Source organism: Chelmon rostratus, chromosome 9 (assembly GCF_017976325.1).
Source record: "Chelmon rostratus isolate fCheRos1 chromosome 9, fCheRos1.pri, whole genome shotgun sequence".
Lineage (NCBI taxonomy): Eukaryota > Metazoa > Chordata > Actinopteri > Chaetodontiformes > Chaetodontidae > Chelmon > Chelmon rostratus.
The window spans coordinates 9,574,769-9,601,413 of record NC_055666.1 but is presented as its reverse complement, the minus strand read 5'-3'; the positions used below and the strand labels follow the sequence as shown (position 1 = coordinate 9,601,413).

Sequence of the window (26,645 nt, the reverse complement as noted above, 5' to 3'; positions counted from 1 at the left end):
AATTAACGTCACAGTCTGAGGTTCAGAATATCCGTACAACAGCAGATTGTTGGTTTGATACTTTGCTGTTTCTATGAAATAAGCTAATTAGATCTAAAGTGTTAATTGGTGAACTTCAGAGCCGCTGCTTGGCGGACTTTGTTGCCTCTGGCCAGAGACAGGCCAGCAGTTTCCCCCCTTGTTTCCAGTATTAATTCTGAAACAAGATAGTTGCTGGCACCTGCTAGCTAACTTAGCTAAGTTGCATGTTTTCCGTATACCATACAGACTTGAAAGTGGTATGATGCTTTTTAATATAACTCGGCAAGAAAACGAATAAGCGTTCTCGTAACATGTCAAACTATTCGGTTAACTGTAGGAGTCATTACACCTATTTAACTCTAAACTGTGTAGGCAGGTCAATTCAGCGGCTGACGCTAGGACCCAGCAGAGAGGCAGCTGGTCTCAAGTTCCCGACCAGCGGATCTGTAATGTAGACGGTATCTGTCAGCAGTGACTGCGCACGCCTTCACATACTCACTCATGGGCCCGCATTAAACCTGAAGAACTGACAGCATCACCGGCGGAATGGACACAAAAGGCACCAAATGTAAGTCTACAACCTGAAACACTGCTGTGAAAGAGCTGGACTGGTACGGTGAGTGCTGAGAGTGTCTCTTTGAGCAGTTTGCCAAGGTGGATTCAGACATGCATGATTGTTTTAAGTTGTAATTGGTCATTTTTCGGGGCTGTCCAAACAGTGGGACCCTCTCACACACCCACTCTGTGTTTCCCTCCTCCCACACCTCGGGACTTTAGCACCGGGCTCCCTACACCGCGCTAGGAATACATAAACATATAGTTAGATTTTTCTATATTTCTGCCCTAATTCCATTTTATTTTCTGTAACGTTATTTTCTAAATTGCCATTCTCTGTATGTGACTCTTACAATCAAGAATCAGTTGTCTGAGACCCCCCCTCCCCTTATAATTCTCCCTCCTGTTGTACATTTAAAGAAGACAAAATGGTAGTGCACTGAAAATATAAATAATGTTGCTGTGGTCTCCCCCCAGCTGCTTGGAAAGGCAGAAAACCAAGTGCTCATCTAAAGTTTGATTGTTGTTTCAGAAAGTGAATCTCACTCATCCTGAGTCAAGTCAAATATCTGGATGTGGAGACGAGATATTTGGAGATTAGGCGGTCATTGTTTGATACTGGAAACCACCAGCAGAGACTTCTTCTGCACTGACAGTGCTTCAGTCCGTTTGTGTTGAAATAGCTAGAAATACAAAATGTGTTTCCGCCCCATGTGTTTTTTCTGGGAGGGGTGCAGTTGGCCCCCTGCACTGTCCAACATTTTTCCACAATGTAATAGAAAACAAATACACTTGCCCCCCTCGTGGGCCTTGCCGTGAGGTTAGAAGTAATAGCATTACCAGGGAAAGGTGTGACCCAACTCAGCATTTTTGAAGTTGAAGTTATGATTTCAGTTTATAGTTGATGTAAGTTTGTTTGATCTGTATTTGTGCTTCAGCTGATGTTGCTGTATCAGGCTTTTAGAGCTGTGTAGAGACTTGAGTGTTTTTCATAGACTTGTTGCCGACCACCAGGCAGGTAAACATATGACAGTGATTATTACATCCAACTTCATGGACATTTTTACTCAGCTGGCTTGCGTTGAAAGCAAACGGGATTGACAACTTTACAGCCTATTTGCCTACAGGAAAAATGCCTTTTTTAGTCACATGTCACTTCTTCATTTCCCATTCATTAGTTACTTCTTTTCTATCCTTCCTCACCTTGTCAGTGTGTGTGGATTGTGTGGACGTTACCAGTGTGTTGGTGTGTACACTAAGTATCTAAAGAGGAGGTGTATTTAGGTCTTGTCCAGATTGGGAGGATTCCTTGCCTGTCACTCCCATCTCTGTCAACACACACACATACACACACATACAAACACACAGGAATTTTGCTTGACTCACTTTCTGTCTGAGCTTTGTGTTTGTGTAAACACCACAGGAGAAAACACAGTGAGACTTGTGATCCCTGGGGAGCACCCTGCTGTTTATATGGTCTTTGAATCTCCTGAGTGGCTGCTGCTAAATTACTTTTCCCTGATTTGTCTTATCAACAAGGATTCAGTTTGTGGGAAAGTAACTTTTTAAAATGTGAAATCTACCAACCACTTTCATAGTTTTAGTAGCACTTGAAAGCAAACGGGATTGACAACTTTACAGCCTATTTGCCTACAGGAAAAATGCCTTTTTTAGTCACATGTCACTCTTCACTTGTCAGATTTGTAAAGCAGTATTTATCAATGATTGATATGTGAAATTAATTGGCAAAAGATAGCCTCTTCACACACCTGGCCTGCAGTTAGCATCTTTAGTGTTTATTTAGGGCCATGCTCGTGTCCATTTGGTGAGTGACACGCTCCTTTTAGCTCTGTTTTGCTATCCACTGAGGAAAATACCAGGTCTTTAGTGGCTAAATGCTTCACTTTGTCTGTTGCCATTTGTTGCTGGGACAGCTGTTTGCTGCTGCTGGAAATGAGGCTAATGAGAGTGAACCATATCAGTATTATTAGGAGGGAAGCTCTTCGCATTACAGGTCATGGGTCATTTGATACTTGTTCATTTAAAAATATTGATTAGTGCAGCTTAACACCTGTCTCAAAGGCTGTTTTTGTTCCCTTTTTGACAGTCAAAGTTTGCTGTGTGCAGTTACATGTGTTCAGATATCAAGCTTGGTAGGATTGATGAGAGGCAGGTATGAGCTTGAATGGTGGGAGCTTCTTATTATGCACAATCCAAGCCAGCTGGAGCAGCAGTGTAATAAAGGCCTTGTTTGCACTGTGAGAAGCAGAGCATCAGGTGGGTGTGAGAGGGGAGAGGCTGTCTCCATAGAGATGCATTGCAGTGGTGGGATTGTCTGTGATTTAGACCAGCAGCTATGATGAATTGTGGCTATTGTCAGGATATTTTTCAGCATAAGGAAGAACTTGTGGACAAAACAGTGATCTGCTATGGATTCTACAGTGATAAGTAAATGTAACATAGTGCTGATGTAAGCACAATCAGTACTCCATCAATGTCTTTCCTCTAATGAGATGGTTGGAGTTCTCTGCATATCCACATTCTACTGAAAAATGTATGAAAAGAGAAGTTGTGTGTTTGCTGGCATGAGTGTGCTTTTCCTTGTGTATGTGTGTGCCTAATTTATTCTTTCAAGTTTGTTATTCGCATACAAAAGTAACCAGTGATGCTCTGAGTAACAATTAGTTTTTTCATGATACAAATCTGCAGTAAGTCCACAGGCTTGTGGAAAGAATGTGAGAGTAGACAATGATTTGAATTGTTAAAAGCTGAATTAAAACATGTTGTCAGTGAGTATGGGTTAGCAGGGCAGACGAGCACAATTGAAATGCATCTGCTGCCGTCATCTAGCCAGTGGTCAGTGCGTGTATTAATGTGATATTTCTCATTATATATGCTGTAATCTACATTTTCACATAGCAAAAGCAGAGTTTGTGGATCTAACTTGACACTTGAATATATATCACTCTTATACGACTATTCCAGTATTTTCCAACTTGTGCCCGTTTTAGCTAATGTAACTAAATGTAACCTTTCATGGTCCAGATTTTTAATGCCAAAGGTCAGTCAGGAGCAGCTTTCCAACAGAATCTGATGGGGCCAAGGAAACAGCTATGCAATAACAAACAAAATCCTGCAGTTCAGTGCATTGTCAGTGCTATTTTTTTTACAGTTGTTGCAGATTCAGAGTCAACAAATTTAAATCTTCACCTTCATGTAAACATCCAAATAACAACTTTTAATTGGACTGTGATTGGTCCGTTAAATAGCTGTCTGTGGATTCCTTGGTCTCACAAGACTCTGTTGTAAGGTGGAGCACTGCTGTCTATGCTTTCTGCAGTGCTTGGTAAATGCTTTTTTTTTCTAACCAATAGTAACCCCAGCTATAATAATAAACATATAAGGACAGGGAATCTCCATCCCATCTCCGTCCCCACATGAAAGGTTAACAAGGTACTTTGTTTTTTTTTGTCTCGTCAGTCTTGAAGAGTTTTTAGACTTGCACTTATCCATGCAGTACATTACATTTAATATAGTAAAAATTATATATATATATATATATATATATATATACACACACACACACACACACACACACACACACACACACACACACATAATATGGCCTCATGGATAATTGTGGACCAGCCCTATAAGAAGTGGAATTCCCCTCTTTAACCCCTGTTTGATGAGGAGATCATGATGATTCATATGGCTAAGATACATGCATGGTATTTGTGTGTATGCACATGTGTGGGCGTGCACATGTGCATTGTGTATATGGTCACATAATGGTCATTCCCTCCACAGCTGTTTATATAGGGTTTCCATGGAGATCTGCTGCACAACATTACGGCGGGACTATAGAGTGTTTATGACACTGAGAAATATGGTGTTTTCTTCTGTTGCAGAGGGTGAAAAGTAACTCTGCCTGGGGTGTGCATGCATACAGATACAAGTAATAAAGTCACATGGACACTTCAGATTTATTAGAGAGGTGTGGCAGATTGTAACACAGTCTTAGTTTGAATAAGATTTACCTAGCCTCTTGTCACTTTTACTATATGTTGATAAACTATCTTGTCAACAGCCAGACTTTTGCACTGGAATATGATTCATGTTAATATACAGGTATAGCAGCTCACAGTGTAACGATAGTATTGACAAAATGTGGTTCTGGTACGCACACAGAAGAGTTTAAATAGAATTCCTGGAAAACTATCTACTGTGTGCAATCATTTTATCCCACAGACACGTCAGTATCGGTATGCAGATTACAGGTCTGCCTCCAGGCTTTACAGTTGGCAACAGACAGTGTTGGATAGCTTCTTTGACCAAATACACATGCATCTTGATGTAACAAAATGTTGAAAGATGCCTCATTAGACAAGATGGCTACGAGGGTTTACATCAAGTAATGCATCATTTTTAAACTGTTGACTGAATAATTTTTAGTTTGTAATTGTGTGATGTTTTATAATTGTTAAAATGCAACTTGCTCATAGTTGTTTCTCATTTGCACTATGTTGTAATGATATTTAAGACTTGTGAAACTGCAGACTTGCCACCCTTTTTTGCTCATCAAACTGATGCGCCATTATTTTAGGCTTTGTCAAATCTTGTTGGCTTTGAAAACTGACTGTGTAAGTGATGACTGACTCTGGAAATTTTGAAACTGTGTCAAGATAGGATTCACCTGTTAATCCAGAAACAAAACAATGAAAATGCTATTCTGTGTGACCTAATTCCTTATACTGCATAAAGCACATTAACAGTGGTCATTCAATAGTGATTTAGTATTGATTGCAAAGGCTGTTTAGTCAGACTTACAGTGCACACACATGTTATGTTCAATAAAGACTAATGATAACTTTACACAATAAACTACAGTAATGTTGCACTTGCAAAATTACTCAGCTTTTAATACTCAGTACAAGGAGAATGCAAAAGGCACCTCAGATCATCCACTAGAAGAACTAATGGTAAACATGATGGTTACAATCAGTCCACAGCAGGAAGACACAGAGTGTGTTCTAGTTTTCTGGTGAGCCACTGCTCCGGTCAAAATCCCAATTACACAAAAAATCCCGAATGGAGACAAAGCAGCTCCTTCTCCCCTTTTGTGTGTGTATTTGTATTTGTATGTGTGTGTGTGTGTTTGTGTGTGCGTGTAGCATGTGCGCCTTTATCCTTGTGTTTGCAGGCATGCATGTGTGTTCTGTGTATATTTCCCTTGTCTGTGCAACATCAGTGAAGCAGTGCTTCCACTTGCAGAATAGCATCTTTCTCAGAATGTGAATACTTTTCTGTGAGGGAGACATAGCATTGTGGTGATCTCATAGGACTGAGGGCAGATACGGGATCTGAATAATACTGACTACACTGTAGGGCCTTTGTCTGGCAGCAGGCTGAGTCAAGCCCTCTGTGCCATCTCAGACCTGAATAAATCAGGGAGCAGAAGATGAAAAATGAGAAAGAGAGGGGCAGGCGGTTTAGCAGACAGACATCCTCTACATCATGGTCAGTTCTGTGACCTTTGACCTTTGACCTTACTCCATATTGAGAAGTACCCAGATATAATAATTGCCAACTGGCAAGTGCAACAGTTCCATGATCAGACAACTTCTACCCAACTGTCAATTTTCTAAACTTGCTTCTTTCCATTCAGGGTCACTGGGAAAATCTATCCCATAATGCACTGGGGAAAGATGTGGGAAATTCCCTTGAGAGTTTGCCAGTCTATCACAGAGCTAAACAGGCGCGTTTGATGATCAGCTGTTAGTGTGTGTTGGCAGATGCAATAGATTTAACATCACAAAGAGGAAGTAAAGGATTACAGGAGAGAGGAATTTGAAATCAACAGTTCTTTGGGGCAAGAGAGAAGGGAACACGAAGAAGAACAATGGAAAATGTCGTCTTTGCACGAGGACATTCTGCCTTAGAATATTCCTTCTCCGTATTTTCTGTCACACTACACATTGAAATTACAGCTCTGGCACACATCTTTGTTCATTATGCCCTACATCTGTCGCATTTGCTCATTATTGGGTTGATGACATGTAATCTGATCCCGGGTTTAATCTTCCTAAAACTATGCAAGAACACAGTGAATAAACATAGTGGATGTCAGATGGGAAAATGAGCTGCATTGCTTTACTAACCTGACCTGTAACAGTAACAGTCGCCTTCAACTCTCTCTCACTGCTGAGAGAGCAGCTCTCTGCTTTCACCACTGCTTCCCAGATAACCCAACTGTGTGTGTGTGTGTGTGTGTGTGTGTGTGTGTGTGTGTGTGTGTGTGTGTGTGTGTGTGTGTGTGTGTGTGTGTGTGTGTGTGTGTGTGTGTGTGTGTGAGAACATCAAAAGCTTCAGTGCTCCATTGCTGCCCTTCAAAAAGAAGCCAGTTAATGCTTAAACAGGTGAGCGGGAGTGCACAAACCCATAATTCTTCCACTCTGTCACCATGGAAATGTCCCGGCCCCTCAGGAGGCCGAATGACTTCTAGTAGATTTCTCTTTGTGACAGGCTCATTAGAGTGGCCTAATTAGAAGGAGTGAGGGTACACGTTCAAACTAGAAATTTGTTATAGACGTTGACTGCAGGATACATACACACCCCAGTCAAATGATGTCTAGATTTATTGACAGAGATAGGGGCAATTACATCTAAGCTATGTGCTACTTAAGGGAGATTTAAACTAAAGTGTAAGGCTGGAAAGTAATTGTGCTGTGGAATGTGTGCTCCAAATACTTTATATTTTGCCAAGTTTGATATTATGAAATCAGGTTTTCAAGTACACAGCCAACTTAAGTGTCAGTCTAGAAGCCAGTGTAAAAACACATTATTTCTGAAGTAAACATCTAGGAATAATACCTTCTGTTTCAAGAAAAACATTTAAAGAATCTTTTTCCTCGCACTATTTCTATCTTTTGTGTATTTACTGTAATTGTGAGTACGCTTGTGAGTGTCATGGAGTGTGGGATTCTTGCTGTATTTTATGATAACCTGAAGCATCTTCCCGTGTTCAATAAAAACAGTGGGGAGAACATGTTTTTTCCCCTCTTCCCTTAATTTGTGTACCTTTACGACTCCTCCAAACCAAATAAGTTTTTCCACATGCTCCCCTCACCTGCTGGTCAGCTCCAGCATGTTTTATGGTGTGCCACATATGACATACAGTACACGTATGGGGCGTGTTATTTATATGTGTTTGTTTAAAATGTCCACCCACATAATAAATGTACTCGTCAAAGCCATGAGAAAGGAATTCTTACTCTCTAAGGGACTATCTGCAGCAGCTAAATAAAGGATTGTAATAAAGGCATATTTAAGAGCTCCATTATATTGTCATCCCTTTGAAATATAGTTGTAGAAGCAGACACATTCAATTCTATCTAGCATAGGATCTAGACAGTGCATTGAGAATGGGGTCACCAGAGACAGTACGGTAAAAGCGGGAATGGGTCAGGTGACAGGAAGAGGAAACAGAAGGCAGGCGGTGATAAGTGATGTCATCAGTAGAAGGAGGAAGCCAATCTCTATAGGGGGCATATGGGGCATCCCCATACAGTTGGTCAGCCCATTAACTAATGTGGGACAGGAAAAGTGGTCCGTTGGCAGCATGTGGAATAAGATCAAAATCAGCCTCTATGGGTCTTCTTCACTGGTTATTTTATCAGAGCCAGCATGATCTTTAAATGTCTGCTTTAATTATTTTAATCTTAATCTCTGTATATTTGACATAGTATGCCAGACCCGTGTGCTACCTGTTATCTGGGTTTGTGTCAGGCTCTCTGGGTTTCTATTGCATTCTATAACCATTTACCAGAAAATGTCTGCTTGCTGCAACACAGCAACACTGATCGGCGTGGTGAGAGTAATCTCTATTAAGAGATATATGTAAATAAATGGAGACTATGTAGGCAAGGGACAGGATTTTAGCATCGAAAGCATTCGGGTTTCCATTTTTTGTTTGAGTAGGTAAATGTAGGTAAACATTCCATGTGGAGAGCAAAAGAGGTGGAATGCATTGGCTGAAATGCAATCGCAGAGCCCATTGGCTATCATGTAAAGATGATTTAGCTTCTTATTAGCTTTTTTAAAAAGTGTATTTACATTCATACACAGATAATTTTTTTTAGAGGTTGGCAAAATGTCGTTTGGTAATCGGTCTGTAAACAATGACCGACGCACAGAAGAGGAGGTCTTGGCCTAGACATCTGTTATCCGGTCTGTTAAGTTGTGGGCTGCAAAACCTAGAAAAATATGCTAAAATGCTCTGTAGAGCTGATGGGAACTGCAGATTCAGGTGATAATTCTCTGTGGGTTCATTACTGTGAGTGAGCCTTTTCATATACAGTAATTTGATCCACTGTTAATATTAAAATCTAGATTATAGCAGCCTTTATAAATCTGCAACATTCCTGCATATTAATTACTATTGCATCTCTTAGTCAAGCTGTGTTCACCCACCTCAAATCATACCTTTAATGACTAATGCACAGGCCAAACAGTAACAAAAAGACAGGTCACAGCTGCAGTCATCGTACTGATTTGTATCAACTTCCCAATGAACCAGCACTGTCTCTGTTTGCCTACTGTGGGCTCCGGAGGTATCAGTTTGTGAATGCCCAGACATGTTTTGTGCCGGGGAGAGGAGAACCGTCAGACTTGGGAAATGCCTGGAATCTGAGGAGTAGAGTGGGAGGGGATTTCATCATGATAGGGCACAGGGTGGTGAGAGAAGACGTTGTTGGCACAGCTCTTAATGCAATTAAAAACCTTGAGCACATCTAGACATCTGGTTTACCTCACCTTTGTTTGCATGTGCTGGCTACACACACCTCAGTGATGTATAGTGCACAAACAGGTGTGATATGTTATGTGTTTTGTTTTTTTTTATCTGTGTTATGATTCAGCTATTTCCTTTAAAATGCATGCCTCAGCTTTGATGACTAAGTTGGATGGTGGTATGTAGATAACCCTCACACGGCATGAAGATAACATTCGAACCCTGCCGTCTCTTAACTGTGACTCACTTAACATGAGATAAGGTTATGCTTTTTCCTCAGAAAAAGAAAAGCTTTTCCTTTCAAAAGTTGCTGGGTCATATTGTTCAGCTGAGCTTAGTGATGAGACAAAGGCAGACTCCCACACTGTGTTTCTGGACACCTCAAAGTCTTCAACCTGCAGTGCTCTTTCATGTCAGATCAGGGTGGGAAATGGCTGTATATCCATCATGTCCAAAGACAATAAGGAAGGGGAGACTTCCAAGAAAAACCCAGCAGTTTTCATTAGATACTGATCTCTTGTGGAGTCACAGATGGTACAGTCGTTTGAGTTTCTGACAGCAGCTTTGTCGAGCAGGAGTTATAACCTTTGGGTTATAACCCTGTTTAGTTTTGTTGACTTGATTGGTTCTCACTGTTAATCTGTAAATTGCATCCAGCTTCTAAATTGTTTTAGCAGTTGCCTGAATGTGTCAGTTTTACTCCAGCACTTGAGAGCTATTGTAGCCAGTTGTAAGCGGAAGAAATGTGATGTGATATTTAAAACATGATGTGCTCTCCCATCCCTCCTCTGGCATCCACGTTCCTGTGTGAGTTCACATTTTTACCGGGGAGGTCAGAGGTCACATTTAGTCCCAGTGAGGAGTGGTTTGTCAGGCCATAACCAAGTCTAGCAAGGTGTGTCTGTGGCATTTGTCACAGCAAGAGGAGATTTTGGGAAACGTTTTGTAACACTAGAAATGCCTCAGGGAAGCTGTCTTTGCCTGTATCAACAGATGGTTAAAAAGACTTCCTGTTCATATTATTACGCCATTAATTTTCCTTTTTCTACTCTGACAGCCTTGGGAGTGTACATTTTAAAAGCTTCTGTGTATGTGCACAGTATGACTTGTTTGTTTGTCACTCATTTTCTGATGGTATTTCTGCAATGTTCTTCACAGAGAACACCTTTATTGCTTCATTTTTTGTCATTACTGTATTTCTATCCTGTTTCTTTAAATGTTCCTGTTTTGGAGGTTTTGGTTGCCATGGGGTCTCAAACCTTAATACATTTTTGGCCCTCACCAACATGTATCTGTTGCGCTAAGTATAAAACACTTAAGTACTAAAACCTGTAATTACGTTCTTGTTTGTTTTTTCTTCAGTTTAATTAAAAACTTTGCCAAGTAGACGTTTGTTTTGTGCAAAGTTCTTGTACGTCTGCTTGTGTTCTGCCAGCATTTATCATTTATCAGAAGGTTGGCTTCTTGCTTTAAATGAAAAAATTAAAAACGTGCCTATTTTACACCATGATAATTATAAAAATGTATCAGTAACGTAATTGAGAAAACTCATCAAAAATAATTTTGGTACTGAAACATATATATCATATTGACACGAGAACTGAAAGTTTTCAGATGCTGTCCGAACCTAGGTGGCAGCCTCTGCTCATGCTAGCTGTCGGCCAGAGTCTGTCACTGAGCAACATCTCTGACTCGTTCTTTGGAGGCAGACCGTTACATTAGCAAAATAAAATGACAAAAATTTGGCAAAATATCACCCCCCGCCCCAAAAACACAATAAGTGATGGACTCAGATAATGTCGTCAACCAGTCGTCAACCCAAAATGTATTATTTTAACTAACGTGTGTTGAGGTCAGCAGGGAGTCAAAGGGGTCATACCACGATTCAAAACCACAGGTGATCTTATATTTTGCATGCTCCGTATAAAGTTTAATATTGTAACTTCACAGTGACTGTTAATGTGCAGTCTTATGCAGCCCTACATCCAGCTGACATTGCGTTGTTGTGCATGTTGTGTGTGTATTTGTCTGTGTGCTTTCGGGTTTGTTTGTGCAGCGTTAGTGCGTGTGTGATTGAAGGCAGCATGTTGCATCGTGTTGGGACGCATGAGTCTGCCTCAAGGCAACAAGTCATCCACGTGTAACTCTGAAGAGTCTCAACTTGCCTCTGCCTCCCCACCACAGCCTTGACTCAATCTCTCCGGTATCTTTCCTTTTACATTTTCAAATAAATGCATTTACAATATAGAGATTACCATTTGCAGTATCAGGTTCACTGGAAACATTTTGCTGGTGTCTTTATCCATAAGTAACTATACTGAAGATGCTCTAATGAAAAGTAGTAGTACAATGCCTTACTATATCTTGTATGTCAGTGGGTTCACTGCCATCTTCAGGATGGCAGCTTTTATGTGCAACTAGTTAACGGTTAATAACGTATTGAGGGAAAGAATGTAAAAGAATAAAGAATGTGAGTTAGCTATTACTCGACATGTGTGTGTGTTTACACAGCAAGGCTTTCCCAGGTGCTATACGATCCCTAGGATTACAGGAGGGGGATCCAAAAGGGCTATGCACACAGGAACACACACAGCACCACCACCACCATCTCCCTACCCCCTACCCCCCCAGAAGAAAAGAGAGGAGGGGAGCGTGGTGGGAGGGAGGTATAGGGAGATAACAGATCAGAGGGAGGAAGGGAGAGGTAAAGGAAGTGTGAATGCAGCAGTGGGCAGACTTTAACTCACCTCCACTACAAAGGCTTCACACGGCAGAGCACACAGGGAGACTTTGACTCCAGAATATCTCCTTCAGTACCTGCTTGTGTATGAATGAACCAGTTTGTCTTCTTGTTAATCTTCGAAAATGGTGGGACTCTCATCCACTGCTGTTGAGGGTAAGTGTTGAAGGGAAGTCTTTACTATATTAACACAGCAGGTACCTAAAGCTAAAGAAGGTGCAAGGATCTGTTCATCAGATGTAAATAAAGGGAACAATGTGAAGCCGTTCAGGGGTTGTAAACATGAGTCTGAATGTGAGGCATCAGGTGATGTTTACTTCATGCCTTAAGCACAATGCCATTTTGCTGAAATACCAAGAAAGGCAATAATGTTGAATTGTTGAGAAAGCAGTAGTTTGCCACCCAGACTGAATAGCTGAGCCACTAGAGACTCTTTGTGGGATGAAATTTCATGTGTGATTTGCTGGAATGTCTGCCTGCAACAATATTGTGAAATGGAGTTGCTGCCGAATGGCTGAATTTTGTTACTTTCGACATACTGTGAAGTTATTTTGTGTGATGTGTGGCAAGATAAGTAAGTTCAGCATGAACAAAGCCTTTGGCAATAAAAGGAGGGAGTAAAGAAATAAATCTGTGCACTCGATTGAGGTCACGTTATTCTTCATATCAGGGTTTGTTGGACATGTTAGCACAGGTGCTCAACTCGCTGATACTATTCACCCCCTCCATCCCCCTTCTCTCTCACTCTATTAAAGAGCTTGCACAGAAAGTCTGCTAATGCAAGGCTCTTTTTAAAGGTCTGAGTCTGCACTGTTAAACAAACTCTCTGTTTCACTTCACATGCACACCCACACAAATGCACTCTGCAGAGCCTTGCACAATTAACAAAGTGAGGAATGTGTTTAGTGTTTAACAGCGATTGTCAGACTAGTGTGAGGAGGTAAATGTTTGAGCACTGAATGACTTTACACATTCCTGCATCTTTTGTGATGTCAAAAGTTGTATTAATCCTCAGTGACGGTTTCTCTCTAGGATTGAAAAGTAATCAGTATGTAGATTAAAATTTATGGTCTGTCCAGTCTATTCCAGTTTCACTCTGGTCTGGCTTTAATCAAACCATATCCAGCCTGTTTTTAAGTAGCATTATTATCTTTTGCAAGCTTGTGTGTAGTTTCCCTCAGGTGCTAGACTCAGAATCTGTTTTATCCGACATAAAAAGACATCAAAGACAGACATCACACTCTCAAGCAGGTTAACAGTTACAGGACAGATTTAAGGGATCATGTGCTGTTTTAGATGTGTACGTACAGTGGTGTTGATTATAAAGGCATGATGAGGCTTAAGGGTTGTCTTATTTGTCTCACATGCCAAATACTATGCAGTAATTCCTCTTTGCTCATTTTGGCACAAGTGGAATAGCGCTGTAATCTGCAAATTGGATAATCAGCTCTTTAGATCGCTGGTCCAAGTGAAATAGTAAAATAGTTTAATGAAGGTTGTGACCTACTTTATTCCTACTCCTTGAAAGCAAAGCCTTGATTTCTTGTTTTATATTTGATTTAATGCTGACTGTTGCGAATTTCAGTTCCTCTCTGCCGTAAATGAGTCATGCTGTGGATAAGGTTCTGTCTTCCACTCAGTTAGGGGAAGCCCAGTGGTGCACGAGAGCCAGAATCTAAACAGCTGGAACCTCTGGCAGAGAGACAACACTCACCAGGCCAAGATATCCCACTCTCATGAGTTTCTTCCCCTTCTCTGTCCTTATTTCCCCAGAGTGAATCAAATCTTAATGAGGAGACATTCCAGGTCCCTGCGTGAATTAATTCCTCATGCCCATTTCTCAGAGTGTGAGCTTGTTTTATTACAATAGACGGAAATAGTAAAGATGACAAAGTGGTTAAACGGACACAGGCAAACACACACCTAGGAGAGCTCTTGTGGTTCTTAACTGTAACCGGGAGAGCATTGTTAAGCCCATAGGAAGACCCACCTCAGGAAAGTATGCCTGTCTTTGAGGAGTGGGAGCGGTCTGAAATGTAGACCATGTATGAAGGACAAACACCAGATACAGCTTTCAGCTCATCAAGACTTTCTGCTTGTCAGTGGTGATTGCTGTGCATCTACAAGTCCAACATTCTGCCTAGACTCATTTATGTGTTCCTCAAACTGGCATGCACATGTGCACACACGCACACACACACACACACAGCAGGCTGGCTTGTGTGCCTTTTCTAGACAAATACACCAAAGTTTACTTTTGACACTGAATACACAACATACAAGCATTTTTCTGTGTTTTACATTTTCTGTGCATGTGTGCATATGTGTGTGGTTTTTTTTTGCGTTTGTTTCATGCAACAATTCTTGTTGCCATATGATCGCCGACCAAACAAAGACTTTTCTGGCTCAGCAGCTGTCCCATGGCTGACCCCAGCAAGATGCACGGTTCAGCAGGTCTAATGTGGTTGGACTGTGAAAATGGGGGAGTGAGTGAGAGAAAGAGATGGAGGGAGTGAGAAGTGGGGGGACAGACAAGTGTGCCAGCAGTGATTCAGCCAGTTGTCAGGTTTCGCTGAGGATTTTAGGATTATAGAGGTAGAGGAATGCATATTAGGATACAACAATGCAGAGGGACAGAATACAAAAGACCCTTAAAAGACAGAAGAGAGGAATCCAAACACAGCAAAAGATTACAGACCTGTTCTCAGGTTGTCCAGCAACTGGGGGAGTGAGACAGTTTATTTAAATTCTGTTCTGAAAACAGGGAGCGGACCAGTCCCACCTTTCAGATCAACATGTGATATGAAGCATAGATTCCTATTAGCTGAGTCCTAACAGTGTTACAGGACCCGGAGAGCCCTGGGAAGAGTGTGTATTGCAGCAGGTCTGCCTGTCTGAGCCAGCTCTTGCTTTTGTGATTCCAAGACTTGAATCTCCCAACTGTTGGATAAAGATCAGGTCCCTGCTTGCTGGTACATTTGGCTTGCTCCCAGGGCTCTGCAGAGTGGTCCTTCAGTTATTCTTGTCAGAGGTCTTTGCGGTGCAGTTAATTTACCATCAGTGAGAGTGACAGTTGATTGAAATTTGGGTGTGTGCCCATCAGTGTGTGAGCCAACAACATTTCAGAGCTGCTGCACAGAGACAGCACTGGTTTTCTTTGCTCCTTGTGCAGGATGTTTTGTTCGTATTCTGTGTCAGTGTTGTTATTTTGGTAGCTTCAGTTAAACTTTTCTCCTGGGTTAATGAGCAATTAGCAAACACGTTTCCTGTCAGTCCAGCCTTGTCATTGTTTAGTCTTGCCGGTAACAGCCAGAGGAGGACAGGAGGGAGACTTAGGGTGACTTAGGATTGCTGTCGACAAACAGTGAAGCAAAGTGACAGAAAATGAAAGAAAGACACAGGGAAAGCAAAGCAGAAAGAGACTTTTTGACATGCACCTTGGGGTTTGTTTAGATTTGTCAGTCTGACCTTTGCCCTCTGTGTTGATATACTGAACCTATGCCCCCCTGACCTTTGCCCCTTCTCTGTGCAGCAATGGAGGTCCTGGTGAGTGAGCTCGGCATACTGCTGCAGATGCTGGACCAGGAGAACCTCAGCTCCTCCACGCAGGAGAAGAAGACCTCTGTGTGGAACCTCCTGCAGCAGATACAGCCATCAGGTTAGTGAGAGGGGGAAAGAAAGATGAAAAGACATTGCTCTGTTTATTTCAAATTAGGCAAGAGTTTTTACACATAATACAATTGCTAAGTGAAATAATTGTAGGTGTATGTTGTGGGATCAAGGTTAGGGAACAACTGGTCTAGATTGCAGTTGTTTGAGATGTCAAATGTGAGAAATCAAAGCTGATGTTTCTTAACAAACGTTCCTCTCCGTCAGTTTCAGGAACAGACTACATCTACATGAACTCAGCAGTGTACAGAAATGGCACCAGCTTTGTAGAGTCCCTCTTTGAGACATTTGGTGAGTTTGAGTTGCAAAATGGTGCTGGTAAAAACAAACTGTGAGTTTAAATGTATGTTTTATGTTGTTTATAGATTGCGAGCTTGGAGACCTAAAGGATGTTACAGATGATCTGAAAGAAGACAAGAACACACAAGCTGACACTTTAAAACAGGCAAGTGTGCAATATAAATTCCCAACTTAGGACGTCGAATGAGGGAAGTATGTTGTATGCTCTCCATTTTTTCAGCGCTCGCTATCCAAATGCAACTTTGCAAACGACTGTTGCACCTCTAAATGACCTGTGGAGAAAAAGCTTAGAAAAACAGAGATTGTATTCCAAGTTGTGGGGGTTTCCCATGCACACATGCTCATCACTCTGCAAGCTGTTGGAAGAGTTAAGATTTAGGGACCCGCCCAGAGTCCATGTGTCTAATTTATGGATATCATTTTGAGGGTTATACTCTATCTCTTTGATGATGTAGTTCTTAGCCTGTGAATCAAATTCTTTAATGGTTTTGTAGGAAATTTGAGAGTTGTGTTTGTGTGTCTCCCTCAGCAGAACTGTGCAGACTCACCAGCCCCACACTCAGCTGACTCTCCTCCCCCACTGCCCACAACACCTCCTCCTGAGGAGTACTATGAGGAGGCAGTGCCCCTCAGTCCTGGCAAGATGCCCGAGTACATCATTGCACGAGGTCAGCATCTTCCCCACCTCTGCTGAACTCACTGGCCTTAGTGTCTTTTGCTGTAAAAATCTCTAAATCAGTACTCAGCACTTAAATTACATAAACATAGTCATATAACAGTTTTACAAACATAATTACAAAGTGCAAGTTGTATGTTGGAACATAATTACTAATTAGGGGTTATTTCATGTTTTCCATTTTCAGTCAGGCCTAGCCCTCCCAACTCTATAGAGGATGGGTATGAAGATGCTGAAAACAACTATCCCACTACCTGCATAAGCACACACCGTAAAAACTCATGTCAGTTGAGTTACCCTCCAAAGCTTACAAGATTACAGGACAAAACTGCCTTTTTCACCTAAAATAAAACACACTTTATCTTCTGTCTTGTCGCTTGCACAGACAATGACTCCGATGCTCTGAGCAGTTCCTACGAGTCCTACGAGGAGGATGAGGAGGAGAGAAGCCCCGGCGTCCGACTCACTCATCAGTGGCCCTCAGATGAGAGCTCCATGCCTCCTGCCAGGGACTGTCGCATCTGTGCCTTCCTGCTGCGCAAGAAACGTTTTGGCCAATGGGCGAAGCAGCTCACTGTCATACGGGAGAACAGACTACAGGTGAGAAGCCTTCAGGAAAGCATGCATTCAGGATACATGCACAGCCTCGCCAATTCTTCTTCTCTTCCTCAACTTACAGTGTTCTATGTGTCCTCTTTTCTGCAGTGCTATAAGAGTTCAAAGGAGACGTCCCCCTATGTGGACCTGCTGCTACCCCAGTGCACTGTGGTCTATGCACCCAAAGACAGCAAGAGGAAGCACCATGAACTTCGGTTCACTTTGCCCAATGGAGATGCCCTGGTGCTAGCGGTACAAAGCAAGGAGCAGGCCCACAGATGGCTAAGGGTGAGCTACACTTCAAAATGATATGTATGCATGCAAGAATACAGACTGGCAACGCAGCCATCAGTCTTGTCAACAATCACTGGAAGTGGGTTTGACAGTGTGGAAAACCAAACCTCAAAGGGAAATGCACAGTCGAGAGTGACACATGAAAAATATCCCCACAGGTCGTTAGAGAGGTGAGCGGTCAGAGTGCAGGACCTGAGGAAACTGCATCTCCTGTCATTCCAAGAAAAACCGAACTTGACAAGGTAAGTGTCCCAGCACGTCCCTGTGGATTTTATCCCGAAGACATAATTTAAATTCACAGCTGAGGTGAGGAAAAGTTGGTGGCAAGCAGCAATTGTGTTGTCACCATCAATTTTCCTGAACAATTGCTTGGCTCGGCACAGGACACAGCGATACCTGTATTTGGCTTGCAGAACAAAGAGGAGATACGTAGCTCAATTGGGTGCTAATGCAGCAATGATAGGGGTGGCAGTGAGTCAGTGTTGCAACAGGCACATCCTCTTTAAAATTTACCAACCTGTCAGAACATAAAACTGCACAAAGCCTGTCATGAATAAAAGTGCAGATTGAAGAGAGAGGAGCCTCCATACAGTTAGCGGTAGGAAAAAGCAGAGGATAAGTCTGTTTGTGTCATTATGTGTTCATGTTTATGAGACAGCCTGTGAGAAAATGAAAAGAGGCAGTTGCTTGTTCAATAGTTGTCTCAAGTATAGTTATTTAGCCTTATTTAGTCTAGTCCAGTTCAGTAGGACGCTGCTGTTGAAAGTTTAAACCTGTGCTTCCTCCTCAGAGGTTATCTGCCGAGAGGAACACATCAGATTCAGACAGTGTGGGTGTGTCAACTGGAGAGAACGGTGAGAAATATTAACTCAATGTTCACTTACTCACGGTCTTCATCAGCCGATGGAGTTTGTTTGGTTGTCATCGCATGACTTAATTTCCATATCGCTGCTTTCATGTTTTGCCGTTTGGATGTTGGTGATGGGAGAGAACTAGCAAGTATTCACAGCATTTGAACAGAGTTGGACATATGAGTACTGAAAATACTTGGCAATATGACACAATATGGATGTGGATTTAATTAGTTTGAAAGAAAAACATTGATGTGTTTATTTGTTTGATTCTCAGGCACTTCTATATAATTAAATGCCAAGTCGGATATATCAGAGCTTCTGAAACATCTGACTTTCCAGACTTTCATATTTACAACTTTGATGTTGACATGAAGACTATTTACTAGTCACAAACATCAAATGCCTTATGAGGTCACACCAAAGTTCAATATTCATGATGACAGCTGAGCTATCTGAGCTAAGGGTGTCTTTAGTTTCCAAATGGCAAAGAAAAATATGAACAAAAAGCAGCTGTTTGATTCTTCCATTTTTTGATGTAGGCAAGGTGAAACGGGGGGCTTTCGCTGCGGGCCGTAAAATCACACGTATCATCAGCTTCTCCAAGAAGAAGCCCCCACGGCCAGGAGATCCCCGGATATCCTACAGCGACCCTCGACAAGGTCAGACCCTGCTTCACTGTCACGCTTTAGGTCTGTAAGCTTGCAGACACGTCATTGTGCTTTCCCTCCTCACCATTTAGGCTACCTGTCATTGCTGGTGAATCAGGTGTGGCGGGAACAGTGGTGTTGTGTGTGCAGAGGCTCCCTGCGTTTCTACCATGACAAAGGAGACCCTAGGACCTCCCTGCCTTCACTTCCCCTCCACGGGTGCGAGGTGGTCCCGGGACTGGGACCCAAGCATCCCTTTGCCTTCCGAATCCTACGGAACAGCACAGAGGTGGCAGCTCTGGAGGTAACTGTAAATCATGTATTCTTTATTTTATAGCTGCACTAGTAACAGTAAGAATAATTCAAATGGCTTGAATTTTGAAAGGGTCGCTCCTATTATGAACCCATAAAGAATTATTAGCCAACTCTACTGTTCCTCTCAGCTCTACAGAGTATTTTAGTATCTTTCAGCTCATTGCTTTAGTTTTACTGCCTGTTCTTAGTCACTCTCCCCACTCTCATCAACCTTATCTCCAGCAGCAACAGGAATCTGTATTTCAGTGATAAAACTCCAATAAACCCACCCTGTGCTACCTGTCAATCACCAAGCAGCAGACAGAAAAAATTAGCAGCTAGCTGGTGAACATAGTGGAGCATTTAACAGCTAAAAAGCTTGATATTTTGCTCAGGAGACCAAAGCACACCTAAAATGAAAGTGAATATTTGACTGGCTGGACAGAAACTCAACTCCAAATGAGTGCTAATATTGGTCCATGTCCAATTAAAGTGATAATACATCACTGTGTTTTTTTTAGCCGTGTTTTTTTTGTTGTTTGTTTTTTTGCCCATCAGTGGCCAAAGAATAAATGAATACTGATTTATCAATCATATTTTTCAGATTTCAAGTCTGATTTGCCCTGTCTCTTTTTAGGCTAGCAGCTCAGAGGAACTTGGAAGGTGGCTTGGCGTCCTCTTGGCAGAGACAGGCTCCGCGACAGATCCAGAGTCACTGCATTACGACTACGTTGACGTGGAAACCATTGCTAACATCCGCGACGCTGCACGGCATTCCTTCCTGTGAGTGAGACAGAGAGGGGGCAGTTGGAATATTTGGACGAGGTCAAAGCAAGGCCATTGACCAACGCAATGACGTTCAGACCTCAAGCAGATTTAATTTCCCTTTTTTCTCTGACCCTAGGTGGGCCACGTCCTCCAGCAGTACCTCCACAGACTCCAGAACATATGATGAGGTCCCTAACGAGGATGTGCAGGTGGGTCGTATGCACTCAGACAAACACATTTTCAAGCTCAGTTAAACTTTATGTGTAATGCTTTACTTTGATGTGACAAGACTGGAAGCTGCATGTCTGTGTGTGTGCAGCTGTTGGGGACTGTCACTGTCTGAATATGGCACCCCTTTTCAGTCACCCGAATAGACAGACAGTGCTCTGTTACATGCCTATCAATGATGGCTTTTTGTAGACCAGGGAAAAAGCAGTGTGTGAGCACGGGTGAGGAAAAAAAGACGGGAAAAAAAGAAAAAGCCATCAAACTGGTGACAGGAAGGCAAGAGGTCACTGCAGTTTTACAGCCAGTAAACCCCTTTCTTAACCCCACTGACATGCATTTAGTCACATAATTCTCACCACCTACAGCCACAAACACACACACACTTTCAGTGCTCTCAAGCCAATAAATCTGAAAATTTGTTTATTGCTAAGCCTAATATACAAACCTTGCCTTTTTTTTCATCTATCCTCATCCTTCTTTTTGCATCCTCCCACATCTGTCATGTCCCCCACCCCCTTTCTACTCCACCCAGTCAGGGGAGAACCACAGGCAGCAATCTGGGAATCAGGGGAAGTGGCGGTCAAGTTTCTCCAGCAGCGACTCTGACAGAACCAAGCCATTAGTCTCCCTCAAACGAACAGGCTCAAGTAAGTGCATTTAGTTGGTTAGTAACATTGCTGCGCCTCCGCTGAGAGGGAGCTCTCATTTGCAGGAGTGCCCTTTTTAAGAGACAGCTATGTAATTGCAAGGCCAAAGCTATCAATTAAAACACATTCAACTGGTGTTTCAATGATAGAGACAAACTGGTGAACAAATTAGTGGATTTAATCGGAATTAAAAACACGGTATCTGGTTCTACTCTATCAAATTTGAGCCTTTTTTAAAACTGTCCTTTTCAAAAGCATTCCATGTGTTGATACATTGCCATTTTTCATTAGCACTGCAATGTTTAGGAAAACAATTTTTTTTTTTTTTTTTAAAACCAGTTGTAACTTGTCAGGGGATCTTTGTATAGTATCAGAACTGCGTTGCAGTTCATACATGCATGCTTAATTGTGTCAGGATTTGTGTATAAAATAGCGTCATCTGCATAGAGTTAATAATACAGTTTGTGGAGAGGAACAACCTGGCATTGACCTAACATCAGCCACAACACAGACACGTCAGTAACATAGTGTGATCTGTACTGTATCAATGGCATTACAGCATTAATTATTTTTCATCAAACGTATTCATGCACAACCAACCAGACTGCAGAGCTGAAGAAACATGAGCAGAAGAGGACAGCAGAGCTGTCTATATACAGTAAATCCATTTTCTCTCCTGTGTGTTTTCAGCTTCACACCCCTCTCTGCTTTTCATCTTTCTGTCTTCAAAATAAAGAAATAAATAAAAACTAAGGGCAGCAGCCTGCTACCCTGCTACAGAAACAAGAATAATACAGATGGCACTTCTAAATATAGTTGGAGGTAGATTGCAAAACTTTTGTTTTGTTGTGGCTCTTCTTACAATCCTTTCAGTAGTGTACCAATTCAGTCATAAAATCTGAGCATTTATCCCATTTTCCCCTCTCCTGTTAATCATCTTCTCACTTTCCATCCATAATCTCATCCCTCTTCGCTCGCCTCTCCCATTTGTTGCGTTGTGTCAGTCAGCCTCTGTAGAGATGAGCGTCCTGAGTTTAGTGAAGTGATACTGGTGTGGTCGGCTGTCTCAGTGCTGGTTCACAGACCTTCACTGAGACGTTCTGACACATCAAAGAGGCAGCGCTCTCCAGAGCTGAGAGCTTGCAGAAAGTAACCTGAGATTTATTGGACACGCATTAGATTCGCTGTCTTGCCTCCTGACCTCTCCCTCTGCAGGAGCGTGCATGTGTTTATCTTTTATTCTTGCATCATATCATTGTTATCTTCCAAAATTCTGTGTTTAAATTATGTAAAAGACCAAATTTGTGTTCCACGCTTTTGTTTAAGTTGTAGAGGTGGCGTCATAGTCTTCACGTGAGTAGTATGACGTGAACAAAGACAGGCCGAAATATCACTGTGAGATGTTTTGTCTTCTTCCCATAACCCCTGCACATTTGACCCTTCACCTTTGCTCTCTTTTTACATCTCCACCCAGACGCCAACCAGTATGGAAAGTATGGGAAAACACGAGCTGAAGAGGATGCCAAGCGTTACCTGAAAGAGAAAGAGGAGCTAGAAAGAGAGAGGGATGGGATACGAAATGCACTAGTGACCCTCAGACAGGAGAAAACTGAGCTGAGAGAAGAGCTGAAGACGGCCTCTGGTAAGGAGATATGAAGCGTAACATGCACCACATGATACACAAACTCTTCTCAGTCATTGCTGAACTGATTTCCAATATAACTCTGCAGCTGCTCAGTATCCAGAAACTGTAGTCTCGAAATGAACAGCATAGCTACAACATACTATACGTACCTTGATTAGTGCTGATTATCTTCAGGAAGGAGAGACAAACCGGATCACAGAGACTTCCTAAACTAAAGAATTAGTAAGTCATATTGTGCCGTGGTTGAGTATTTATCTGGGAATTAACGTCAAGTGTGCATTTTGTATTCCTGCTCCGTATGTGGTGCTCTGACCTCTATTATTAGAGGGCCATGTGAGAAGAGAGTGTCCCTGCATTTAATTTTTATTATTAAACCAAAAAAAGATGGCCTTGAAAATTCCCTCTCAATCTAATTAACTTCCTGTAGTTTCAAACAGTATGCTGCTGGCAGTGGTGGAACATGTATTGATATCTTTTTAAGTAAAAACTGCTTACCAGTTTTAAACATATTCCATTTCACAGACAAAAGTATTTGCAACAAAATTAATCACAAGTCAAAGAACTCATCAGTCAATAGAATGACTCCTGCCACTGGTACATTATAATGTACTGTATTGTTGTCATGGTTCGCAGACAGAGGCCCAAACGCAGACGAAGTTCACAGCACACAACTAAGTTTTCACCAGAGTTTATTTACAATAAGTTTAAATACAAAAACCCACGAGTGTGATAATATGTACAGTGAAGGGCTACAACTAACCAGATACCCAGAGCAATAATTACACAAAATCAAGTACTAGGCTAAATAGCAAAGTTATTGGACGGGAACCTAATTAACAGGAAACAAGACTGGCAACAAAACACTATATGTAGAAAACACAACTAAACGTAGAGGACTTAGAACCAAGTTAAGCCAGGGACAAACTAAAGCTACGAAACTAATTTTACAGGACCAACAAGAGACAAGGGTTACTGACGGAGACTGAGGGGAAGGCTGGAGGTGAGGCAGATGGTAGCGGACAGGTGTGGCAGTAGATGAGGCTTGTCTGGAGTTGAAGCAGAGGGTTTAGAGCAGCAGAGTCTTCGGGGACCAGAGGTGAATCTAGCAGAAGGTAGCAGGGTGGTCCAAAATGGAGGTAGTTTACGGTCCGGCGTCGAGCCATGGACTGAAGCTGGTATTTATGGCAGCAAGGAGAACAATGGAGCTGAGTAGACCACACCCTGCTGCAGGTGAGTAGGGTTGACAATCAGCAGATCACCACACCTGTCCGTGCCTCACACACCAGCCTGCACACGCCCACCTAAGGATGAGTGTGATAGAAAGAGGGAGAGAGAGGAGGGGAGGGGAAGAGGGATTGCCACTAGGAGAGGGCAGAAGTGGAGGGCGTGACAATTGTTGGATTATCTATACCACGTTTGGGTAGTTTCATCTCTACAATCAATCATATATCATAGGTTTTCTATGTAAAATATGAATCTGAAAAGTATGTATAGCTGTAGTAGAAAGTACAGTAACTATCTCTGAAATGTAGTGGAGCACAAATACAAAGCAACACTATGGAAACACTCCAGTAAAAGTGCGACAGAACTGTACGTACAGTAAGTACAGTACTTGAGTCATTGTGCTTCGTTTTCAGTTTTGAGACTTAACAGCATCTAAATGAGGACGTTCTTCTTTTTTAATCCTTGTTTGTCTCATTGTGTTTTGTGTGTCCTGGGTCTCTGTGTAGCAGAGAGGAGGAAGTCGTCCCTGAGCAAACGTGTGTCCCAGCTGGAAGACGCTTGTCGAGCTAAAGAGGCGGAGAGGGTGGACCTGGAGCTCCGGCTGACTCAGGTCCAAGAAAACCTCAAGAAGAGCCTGGCCGGTGGGGCGCTGGGTGCGCCTGTTGAGGCCAAACCCCCCGTTAAGGTATATTCATTGCTGAAATACATGTTCATACCTGCCTGATGCACATTTTTTATTTACCTCTTTGCATTTTCTCTTTGGGTAGGCCTCCAGCAAGAAGACACAGAACATCTATAGTGATTCATTACCAGTGAACTGTGCCTTAGAGATGCGCCGCAGACCTCCATCTGTTTATGCTTCTTCTACAGGAACTGTCATGCAGAAGGCAAAGGTAAGGTGTCTGATCAATTCCTCAGCCTGTCAGTATGGACAGATCATCGAATGGGGTTTCACAGTTCACACATGACTAGATGGACTGTCTGTGTGTGTTGGTGCAGTCACTTTGAAGAGCTACCCTGTTCAGCTGCTCCTGCTTTCACAATACAATTCACAATTTATCTACAATAATGATACCACCAGGTCTAAAGTAGCTCATTTAGCTAATGAAGGTCTGCAGTGTAATTGCAGTATTTTTCTTGGAGATGTTAACTGCATTGATTGGCATTGTCATCATCACAGTGATTGTACTGCTTTTTGTGCACCTTCACTTGGTCATTGCTTTACACTACTGTGGACCGCCAAGACAGAAACTGTCAAAGATCCTTGTCTAAAGAAGTTAGTAGCATTGTGTTGTGGATTTTGAGAATAAGTGGACATCCACTGAAAAAATCTGCACATGTTTGAGTGGAAGAAGCAAAGAAAGTTTATAGATGAGTTCCACATTTTGATTAATGACTGATGAATGATTACTGGCGTACTTTGATGATTTTAGGGATGACAGCATTGAAGTGCTATACAGACATAACCATACGTTTTTAGCCTCTTTACATTTCTGTTTAATTGTGTATGTTAATTAAATGTAAAAAATCTCTTTGAAATTTTTTTCCCAAAGGATCATTAACTTGTTGCTCTCATTATGAAAATATTTTCGTGAAGCCATTTTTTAAAGAATTAATGGCCTTGTTTTCAAGTTGTTACTATATCCCTTTCATGTTTTCTATTGCTGTAGGAATGGGAGTCAAAGAAAGGAACCTAAGAGTAGAATCGTGGAAAGGACTGGAGAAACAATGAATGGATTTCAGGATCTGACTGTTGGGACATTCAATCCCACTAAGGATAACCTTCCCTCTACATCACCAAAGCACAAACATGTTTCATTTTGGATTACAGAGGAAATAAACTGTAATGAAAGAAATGAGCCACTAGGTGGAGGTACATCTCACTGAATATTTACTGTTCTGTAATCCTAAAAGGACTCTTCCAAATGTGAGGAAGCCAAAGACTGCCCACTGTCTGTGCCCAGTTATTTTCTTTGTCTTTGGTGATTCCAGTGTGGCAATGAGAGAAGAGAGGAAGCAGGGTTTGTAAAAGAAAGATGCAAGAAAAGTGTGTTGAAGAGCATAGAGAGTGCATAGTATGCAGCTTTGTAATCGAAAGGCAACACAGGTTTGTGTCATCCAGTGTTGTAAATACTTTACTAAGGTGCGAAGTGAGAAATGTGAGGATGGAGGCAGTTTAAGCCACGATGTGCCTGCTACATAATGTCTTGTTTTTTCTGCCTGTACAGAGTGAGCCATGACTACTGTTTTGTCTGTTTTATACTTTATTACTGTTCAAGGTTTCTTTTCTTGACTTGCCTGTCAGAGGTATTCAGCTCTGTACCATGCAGGGCTGAGCGTATCATTGTTTCATGACTGCACTTATTAGCCTCCCCTCTCAGGTTGAAGCTGTGCTCGACAGCAAGGCCTGCTGAATAATGTGTTTGGAACAAAATGCGACACCCCCTTGACCCTTTTTGGCACCCACTCAAAAAGAGTTAAATACTTCTGCAAGAGATAATTGAGTGACTAACAAAGTGGTGCTATACAGTGATACAAAGCAGCCTTTCTCTTTTCTGATGATCCTGTGGTTGACATTTGCACTTTACTGTTCTGCCTTGATGAGGGAATAATATATGTGTCTTATTCTCAAACATTTGGCCTTTAGTCATGTGTTATCATGCAGACACTGAACTTCTTCATTAAAATGCACCAA

General features: G+C 42.0%; 1 protein-coding gene across 4 annotated transcripts; it reads left to right on the top strand.

Moving 5' to 3' along the window:
* The first annotated feature begins 517 nt into the window (after positions 1-517).
* On the top strand, positions 518-26,645 carry afap1l1a (actin filament associated protein 1-like 1a). Of its 4 annotated transcripts, none has more exons than XM_041943916.1 (19): positions 518-589; positions 15,640-15,765; positions 15,984-16,067; positions 16,142-16,221; positions 16,606-16,744; positions 16,940-17,035; positions 17,138-17,352; positions 17,458-17,637; positions 17,802-17,885; positions 18,434-18,497; positions 19,037-19,156; positions 19,237-19,448; positions 20,076-20,221; positions 20,343-20,415; positions 20,967-21,081; positions 22,556-22,723; positions 24,457-24,635; positions 24,718-24,843; positions 25,621-26,645. In XM_041943916.1, exons 1-19 carry the CDS (start codon positions 568-570, stop codon positions 25,645-25,647), a joined length of 2,256 nt encoding a protein of 751 aa, XP_041799850.1. In that variant the 5' UTR covers positions 518-567; the 3' UTR covers positions 25,648-26,645. The 4 variants fall into 4 exon arrangements, with proteins under 4 accessions (XP_041799850.1, XP_041799849.1, XP_041799848.1 ...); XM_041943915.1 differs by lacking the exon at positions 518-589 and adding an exon at positions 12,096-12,263 and having other exon boundaries at positions 16,609-16,744; XM_041943914.1 differs by lacking the exon at positions 518-589 and adding an exon at positions 12,096-12,263 and having other exon boundaries at positions 24,460-24,635.

What these genes read in the sequence shown, in the direction of transcription:
- afap1l1a (XM_041943913.1), top strand. Translation starts at nt 12,233, where the DNA reads ATGGTGGGACTCTCATCCACTGCTGTTGAGG. An exon ending in CGAGTACATCATTGCACGAG is followed by an intron (nt 16,745 to 16,939) that starts GTCAGCATCTTC and finishes TTCCATTTTCAG; the next exon opens with TCAGGCCTAGCCCTCCCAAC. An exon ending in CTACAGCGACCCTCGACAAG is followed by an intron (nt 19,157 to 19,236) that starts GTCAGACCCTGC and finishes CTCACCATTTAG; the next exon opens with GCTACCTGTCATTGCTGGTG.